The sequence below is a fragment of the Propithecus coquereli genome, unplaced genomic scaffold (genome assembly GCF_000956105.1).
Source record: "Propithecus coquereli isolate 6110/MARCELLA unplaced genomic scaffold, Pcoq_1.0 Scaffold403, whole genome shotgun sequence".
Classification (NCBI taxonomy): domain Eukaryota; kingdom Metazoa; phylum Chordata; class Mammalia; order Primates; family Indriidae; genus Propithecus; species Propithecus coquereli.
In genome coordinates, this window is record NW_012149764.1 from 2,701,633 (window position 1) to 2,710,288 (window position 8,656).

Here is an 8,656-nt window from a genome sequence, read left to right on the forward strand (position 1 = left end):
AGTCCACGCCAACCATGGCAGTGGCTCCGCCCCTCTGGATTAGGGGCAGAAGAAAACCTGAAATCCGAAGACCTAACACGCGGTAGGGGCGTGCGGGGACAAGCGACACAGACTCCAGCTGAAGGCTGTGGAGCCGGGCGCAGGGTTCCCAGAGGGGACACCCCCGCTCCAGCCGCAGCGCTCGGCGCCCTCCCACGCCTGCTCCGCCGGGACCCCGGCGCCCCACGCACGCACCCACCCGCCTCCCTGGGCCCGCCGCTCCTCCCTCCTTTCTCGCTGGTTGGCCCGGGCGCCGCAGAGCGCGGCGGCGGCAGGAGGAGCCGGGCGCGCCCGCCACGCAAAGCCACCGGGCTAGCAGGGCGGCAGGAGCGGTGCGCGACCCCAGGTGGTGGCGGCGGCGGCAGCGGCGGTGACAGCTGCAGCAGCCGCAACAGCGGCAGCCAACGCTCACCCTCTCCCCCGTGCTCCTGCATCCCACCTCCACTGCGCCGCGGAGCTGCCCGCCGTCCCCGTGTCCCCTCGCCCACGAGCGCACTCCCGAGCCCCGTGCACAATAGCGGCGACCGCGGCGGCGGCTCCGAGCCCGGGCGCCCGCCATGGGGAAGCCGGCGAGGAAGCGATGTGACTGCAAGCGCTTCCTGAAGAATAACTGGCTGCTGCTCTCCACCGTGGCCGCGGTGGTGTTAGGTGAGCGGCGCAGCGGGTGGGCGATGCGCGCACCCTCACGCGCGCCCAGCGCCCAGGCCGCGTGCGGGGCGCGCGGGTGCGAGGGTGGGCTTGGCGCTGGCGCTCGCGATGCCCGGATCCCTCGGCGGCCCCTCGGCCTTGGCCTTGGACCCCCCGGCGGGGGTTCCCCCCCAAGCGCGTTAATTACTGCGTACGAAGAACAAAGCTCCTCCCGGACTCCCACTTGGGTGCTCCACGAGCTGCTGGTTTCTGCTTTACACAAAATGATCTTGGAAGGTGGAAATGGGCAGGAAGGTGGAAAGGGAAGCAAGTAGCTCTAGGCTCTGCCCATTTGGAAACAAACAGGGTTTAATTTTGTTTTTAATCCTATCTGCTCCCCCTCCACTTTTTTTTTTTCCTGAACAACGCTGCCCCGACAGACTGTATGTGGATTTCAGTTCTCAGTCGGACACTGGAAGAGGCACCTTGGCCTCGGGATGACCGTGTCCCCGGGGTAGACAGGCTAGGGATGTTACCGCCGCTCGCCCTGGGCAGTGCCTGGAAAGGTGTCTTCCCACGCGGCGAGTGCCAACTGCCTGGACCCGGGTTCTGAAAAGCTGACAGATTCGTGCCTGCATTCAGGGGCGTGCCATTGTGGCCAGCGGGAGGTCACAGGGGAAGAGGGCTAAGAGAACTCAGATGGCCCCCTCTCCTCCTTAGCTTCCTTGCTCTCCACGTTGTTTTTCTATTAAAAGTAATTTTTAAGCCATCCTAGCCTGTTTTTAAACAAGGGTGTATTTAAGTGATTCACCTCTGGCAGATCACTGGATTAGGAGGATGTCTGAGCCATTCATTGCTCAGAGGTATGAGTTATTCGTATTTGGATTCTGAACTTCTGCCAAGGTTGTCTGTTTTCCAAATTGGGCCCCCGGGATGCACTTCTTTGCGATTGGAGCCATGTCTGTCTCTTTCCATATGAGCTCACACAGGTGGGGACTCCCAGCAGGTGAGGGCTGACGCACACTCTGGGCAATGTGGATTCCTTGGCAGGCTCCACCTTCCCTTTGGAAACTGCAGCTGGGTTTGCTGGAAAGGCAGGTGAGGGCAGCCTCTTGCACCTTCCTCTCCAGCTGCCACTTCTGAATCTCAGAATATTTGGTGTTGCCTTCTCCCCCTCGGATTACTCCCCCCTCCTGGAAAACCACCATTGAAAGTTAATGGAATCCTTAGGGTCAGATTGTCCAGAACCTTGTGCAACGAAAAGTCAGGTTTCTAGTAAATAAATAACGTCCAGAATTGCCTTGGCAGAGCCATTTGTGGGAGGAGAAGGAGAGTAGAGAAGCGAGTGTTGACTATTACCCCCAAGAAGTGCCAAGTGGCTTTGGGAATTTATAGGGAAGGTTCATCTTGCCCCATCACATTTAAATAGCAGACTCTACAAAGAGCTATTTGATTTCTTTTTAGCCAAAGAGAAGAGATGGCCTTGTTTGTTTTCCTAGTGATAAGTATCCAGAATTAATTGCTGAATCTCTTTTTTAAAGACTTTGGGGGTGTAAGTTGGCTTGTGTCTCCCTCCCAATTCCCCATGGAAATGCAATAATCCTGCCTTTTTGACCCTGGGGCTCTCCAGAGATACTCACTTGTTAACCAAGTGTTGCACACCACTGCTCAGTGCACTGATTCACTAGAGGCTGGTGTGGAAAGATTCTGAGCAGTTGTTCCCCGGCCTTTGGAACCAGCTGCATAATCCTTCCTGGTCAAGAAGGATTACATGCCTGTTTTGCTAGATATCACCTTTGGTCTCAGATGGGCACTTTCCTCCAGTTTTAATGGGGACGAGCCCTGGGAGCTTGATTCGGGTACTTTTCTCCAGAAACGAAAACCACCATTTAAAAATTGTAAGGCTGGGCACTGTGGCGCACACTGTAATCCTAGCACTCTGGGAGGCTGAGGCAGGAAGATCACTTGGGGCCAGGAGTTCGAGCCCAAGCTGAGCAAGAGTGAGATCCCATCTCTACAAAAATAGAAAACTTAGCCAGGTGTCATGGTGCATGCCTGTAGGCCCAGCTACTTGGGAGCCTGAGGCAGGAGGATCCCTGGAGCCCAGGAGTTTGAGGTTGCTGTGAGCTATGATGATGCCACTGCACTCTAGCCTGGATGAGAGAGCAAAACTGTCTCTAAATAAATAAATAAAATAAAAATAAAATACCAAAAGAAAAATTTTTAAGTGCACAGCTGAAATCTTCCTGGACATTTCCTCTTCCAGATAGCAACGCAGGGTAGTCCCAACTCAGGGCAGTCCCAATACAAGGCAGTCCGATTCTCACTTCTCGTTTGAGAAGTCTCAAGCCTAGGCTACCCCAGTGTGCCCATCAACAGCCACTTGCTGGGGTCCTTCTCTTTTCCTCTTCTTCAGAGTGTGCTGGGCCTGAGTGGAAAGTCAGACCTCTGTGTAGTCTGCAAGGGCTCATTTGTTTAACCAGCAATGAAATTCCAGCGACCTACAATAACAGTGGCACTGAGTCTCTCCATAAGCCCCTGAGTTATAGGAAGAGTTTATTTTATAACTGTCTTCATTGATGCAGAAAAATCACAAGCACTCTCATGCAGCCTCCCTTCTGGAGTTTTCTGCATGTGGCCTGTAAAGAAGAAAAAACTGTTAAGTTTACTAACTACCCTGAAGAAATGTCATCTTTTTTTTTTTTTTTTTTTGAGACAGTCTCACTTTTTTGCCCGGGCTAGAGTGAGTGCCATGGCGTTAGCCTAGCTCACAGCAACCTCAGACTCTTGGGCTCAAGTGATCCTACTACCTCAGCCTCCCAAGTAGCTGGGACTACAGGCATGCGCCACCATGCCCGGCTAATTTTTTCTATGTATTTTTAGCTGTCCAATTAATTTCTTTCTATTTTTGATAGAGACGGGGTCTCGCTCTTGCTCAGGCTGGTCTCGAACTCCTGAGCTCAAACAATCCACCCACCTCGGCCTCCCAGAGAGCTAGGATTACAGGCGTGAGCCACCGTGCCCAGCCAGAAATGTCATCTTTTAATTGCAGCCATTGAAATGTTTGGTCCCTGCTATAATGCAGCAGCCCTGACACTTTAAAATATTTTGGTTATTGAAATGGGGCAAAGATTCTTATGAGCCAGCTTAAAGCCTCTGATTTTTCAAGATACAACATTTTAGGGGAAATGCAGTTAAAGATCATCTTTATTTATTAGATGCGGAAGTTAATTCTTCTCACGGACAAGGAAATGCTGAGAACCAAACCTTTCTCAAATTCTTATTCACATGATAAAGGGATTGAGTAGTTAGGTGACCATCTTTGTTAATTTCTGTGAAACCCTACAAGATCCTGAAAATAATATCTTGTATTTTCACAGGAGAGGCCTTTACTAAAATACCATTAGGAACATTTTCATTGCTTTCGTTACATTTCTTACAAGCTTTCTTCCTGCTTCTGTAGTGCGGTAGAAAGCACAGAGCCTGGAGTCAAGAGTCCTGCATTTGAATTCTGGCACTATCAGGCCCTACTGTTTAGACAAATTGCTTCTTCTGTGCAGTCCTCAGTTTCTTTATCTGGAAAATGGGGCTATTCGTCATTACCTCATTCATTGTTAGAATAGATTAAGATAATGTGAAAATACCCAATTCTGTGGCTGGCATATAATAAGTACTTAATAGATGTTATTTTAAGATAAATCTGGTTAACTTTATTATGAGAAAATTAATTTTTTCTTATAAAATAAAGTCTCTCATGCTGTGTTTCTTTCACTGTTCTGCTTGGTGTCCAGCCTATAATTTAGAGTCCAGGGAGATTCAAGTGTTTTGATAACATGCTCTGTCCAAACCAATACTGGCCTCTGTTGTAGTATTCATTATTTTTAAAAGGGAAGTGGAAGGAATTAATCATTTTGTTTTGTACCCCACAGTCTAATCCTCAAGTCACTTAAATATAATGTTTCAATATGTAATTTTATATAAGGAAGGATTTTTGTGCTCTAAGTGGGAGTTGTGTCCAGGCAGAATTACTGAGTGTGAGAATTCCGCCGGCATTCTGATTGGAGTCACCCAGTGATGATCACGTAATGATAATGTTGTTAAGGCACATGTGGTATCCTCACCCTATTCACAACACAAACCCTCATCTTTTTCTCCAGACGGGCTATGTGTTATTTCAGTCCTTTGAAAATGTCATTTCAAGCTTAGGAATTCTCAGAAAAGGTAATAGGTGTTGGTGTTTACACGGAACTGGCAAGCTGATTCATGCTAAATCATTTTCTTTGGAGCGCTAAGGAAGCAATCATTTATAGATTCTGATTCCATTGTCTTAAAAATCAGATTCTTTCACATTCTCAGTAACACCCTTGCCTAGCCTCATGGCTCCTGCCCTGGAGCCCTCGTAGCATGTTGCTGATTTGAGACTTGGTATATACTTCCTTGTTCTGTCTGTGAAACCCCTGAGGACAGGGCGGCTGGTGGCTCACACTGGTCTGGGCCCAGCCCCTCCCCGGCACAGAGCCTTGGCTCAGCAGTGTTTAGGAATATCCCTGCAGAACAGAGGACTATTCTAGGGCCAGGTCACACAGCAGTAAACAAAACTCCCTGCCCTCATGGGACTTCTGTTCAAGTGGAGAGACGGAGGCAGTGAAGAGAATAAATAGGTAAAATACAGTGTAGTATGCTCGATGACAATAGCGCTGCGCAATACATAGAGCAGGGGAAGGGGCTGGGAAGGTGGGGGTTGCAACTTCAAATAGAGCGACAGGGAAGGCCATACTGAGAAGGTGACAGTTGCACCAAGAATGGAAAGAGGGGAAGGAACAAGTTGCACAGATGTCTGGGGAGCATCCTGGCTGGTTTGAGAAACATCAAGGAGTCGTGTGAGGGAGGCAGAGAGTAGAGGAGCTGGGGTGGGTTAGGAGGGGGTCAGAGCAATGGGGCGGTTCAGGTCCAAGGTCCGGGTGAGGGAAAACGGGCACCTCGACTGAGCAGTGGAGTGGAAGGGAAAGACAGCTGCTCGGGGTGCTCAGCCGGTTAACCTGGCAGGGCTGAGCTGGATTTGGTCTGATGGAGAAGGCGGTGGCTGTCTCTAGCAGGATACGGAGTCCTGGAAGGGACACCAGCTTGGAAAAGAACATGGCCTGTTCCACTGTGGACACGTGGAGTTGAGGAGCCTGAGGGGCCCTTGGGCAAAGGTGGGCAGCGAGCAGCGGGGTGAGTGGGTCTGGTGCCCAGGAGGCAAACGTGGAATGGAGTATTGAGTGTGTTGGGCGTGTGTTTAAAGCTTTGGAAATGAATGAACCCATTTTGGGAGAAGAGAGGGAAGACAAGAACAAAGACAGAGCCCTGGAGAACTCGAACCTTGGAGGTCCGGGTAGAGGAGGCACACAGAGGAGAATCGGATAGCGTGATAGGAGTTCAGAGCTGGAGCAAGTCGGGGGTGAGACTCAGTGGGGGAGGGTGTTCGACAGCGTTGAGGGTGCAGGAGGACGGGACTGACCCTCTGGGCCTTTCTTTGGAGGCGCACAGGTGTGAAAGAATCGGGAGGAAGTGGTAGTCGTTATGTGTGAGATCCAGAGAAGTATTTTCTATTTTGTCTTGTTTTGCACTGAAGGAGACTTCAGTGTGATTGAACCTGAAGAGAAGCAATCTTTGAGAGTAAAAAGGCAGAAGAGAGAGAACCGTGAATGACGATGGCTGGAGTGAGGCTGGGGGAGTGGAAGGCAGCGAGGTGGGGAGGGGCCTAGTCAGGGCTTTACCCTGGACAGGCGACAGGACTTCATGCCCCTGAGATGGAAGGGGAGGTATTAAGGGTCAGTGGCTGTATTCATTTCCTGTAGCTGCTGTCACACATTACCACAGCAGAAATTTATTTTCACCAATTCTGGAGGCCAAAAGTCCAAATGCCAGCAGGGCCACACTCCTCTGGGAGCTCTAGGGGGGAATCTGTCCCTGGACTCATCCAGCCTCTGGCAGCTGCCCCGGCATTCCTGGGCTTGTGGCCACATCGCTCTAACCCCTGCCTCTGTCTCCATGTCCCTTTCTCCTGTGTTTGTGGTCTCCCTCTAGCTCTGTCTTTTTGTGATGGCATTTAGAGCCTGCCCAGATAACCCTCCTGTCAAGATCCTTGACTAAATCACATTTTGCCACAGAAGGTAATATTCATTCATTTTGGGGCCAGCACTCAAACCACTGCAAGGGGTAACAGTTAAGCATTCAAATTACTATCAAAGTGACCTTTCTAAGATGTGGATTGGATCACATCACTCTGGGGCTTAAAAGAGTTCATGGCTCTGCACCACCCTTAGGTGAGGGGAGGACATCTCTTTAGCAAGGCATCCAAAACCCTTCACCACCTGCGTCCAGCCTGCCTGACTCATCCTTCGAGACTCGGCTCAAACACCCCTTCTTCTGGGTAATTCCCCTCATCCCCGCTTCTCCCAGGTGGTACAAAGTGCCCTCCCTTCCTGTTTCACATATAATAAGATCTGAGATTTATGTATCACTGACTATGTGCCAAATACTGTTCCAAGTGCTATATCGTAGTATAGTAACCCATTTGACCTTTCCATCAAGCATATTTTCAGGAAACTGACGCACAGAGAATTAAGAAACTTGTCCAAGGTCACTGGTCAAGGGCAGGGCTGGGATTCAAACCCTGGCAGTCTGGCTCCAGGCATTCTGCACCTAACCGTATGCTCCTCCACTGCTGTGCAGAACTGGTATCCACTTGGTATTTATTGCCCTGTATTCTGGTTTTTCTGCCTCCCTCACCAACCCATGAGGGAAGGAATTTTGTGCTGCTACTCTCTGTGCCCGTGGCACCCACTACGTTACCTGGTGGGCTCGATAACGTTTGTTGAGTTGTTGAGCCATTTATGACTCAGAGCGTTAGTAAGGCATTATCTTGTTTGTGGAGGGAATAAATGAGCCCAAAGCTTAGATGAAACTCCATTTCCTCCTTAAATTCTTCTCTGCCTGCTTCAGCCCCCTCTGATCTATGTCAGCAACACAGATTAACATTTAATTAGTCTACATAAATATCTCAAGCATCTTTTCTTCCTCAAAACTAAATTATAGATTCCTTGAGGGCCCTCCTCTCATACCTAGTAGACACTGGAAAATGAAATGAAACAAAGTAATGAGACTGACTCTTAAAAGCTGTGTTTAAGAAACAGTGTATCTGATACTTATACTCTCTGAGCCTTTGTTTCTTATCACAAAGAAAGGGATTTGGATTAGGATTCCACTCATGTGCCAATTCTCATTTATAGGTAGGGGGTTGTCTGGTATGATGTCTGCTGAGAAAGTTGGAAACAAAAGTTCGGAAATGGATTACTGCTGTCTGCCAAGGACTTAGGGTCAGGAAATAGTGGTATGTGTGCTGCCTACTGGTTGACCCTAGGTTAGAAAATCTCTGAGGTTTCCTGTAGTTTTAAGAACCTTTAGCTCTATGACTATATAGTCATTCCTCAGTTCATTGCCAGGAGCCAGAGGAACTCTTCGGTAGTGAGCTAAGGGAGGGTTAAAGGTCATTACATGAAGATGAGATGACTTTGATGTTGACTCACCTGTTCTGTATGAACTGCCAATCAGTGACTTAGGGATAATAATGTAAATTGTATGGGGAGCAATTACCAGAGTAATGTTCTATGTCAGTATTAGATTGTTCATTACAATAGGAATAATAGAAAGTCTAATAAATGTATGCTTTTGGACTTTATATATCTCTAAGTTAAAATACTTTTGAAGCACAGAATATTCCAAAATCACAAAATAAAATAATGATTTCCTTAAAAATTTTTCTTTAAAATGATAGGAATAGTCTAGTTCCTATATCTTCAAAATCAATCATTTCCACAACATACAATTAATAATCAGTTTGACAGGGAAAACAAAAATGGCATAGTTATCTGTATATAGTGGAGACTTTTGCTTTTAATGAAGAATATAGCTTTATATCTATATATTTCTGAAAACTGATGAGAAC

The 8,656-nt window shown here is 48.5% G+C and overlaps 1 protein-coding gene across 1 annotated transcript in view; it reads left to right on the plus strand.

Annotated features, from left to right (window-relative positions):
- Positions 1-591: 591 nt before the first annotated feature.
- Positions 592-8,656, plus strand: part of SLC1A1 (solute carrier family 1 (neuronal/epithelial high affinity glutamate transporter, system Xag), member 1) — a 77,365-nt gene continuing 69,300 nt past the window's right edge. The window contains exon 1 of the mRNA XM_012652895.1: positions 592-687. Within this exon, the coding sequence (XP_012508349.1) occupies positions 597-687 (91 nt within the window). The 5' untranslated portion in view covers positions 592-596. The remainder of the gene's footprint in view (positions 688-8,656) is intronic.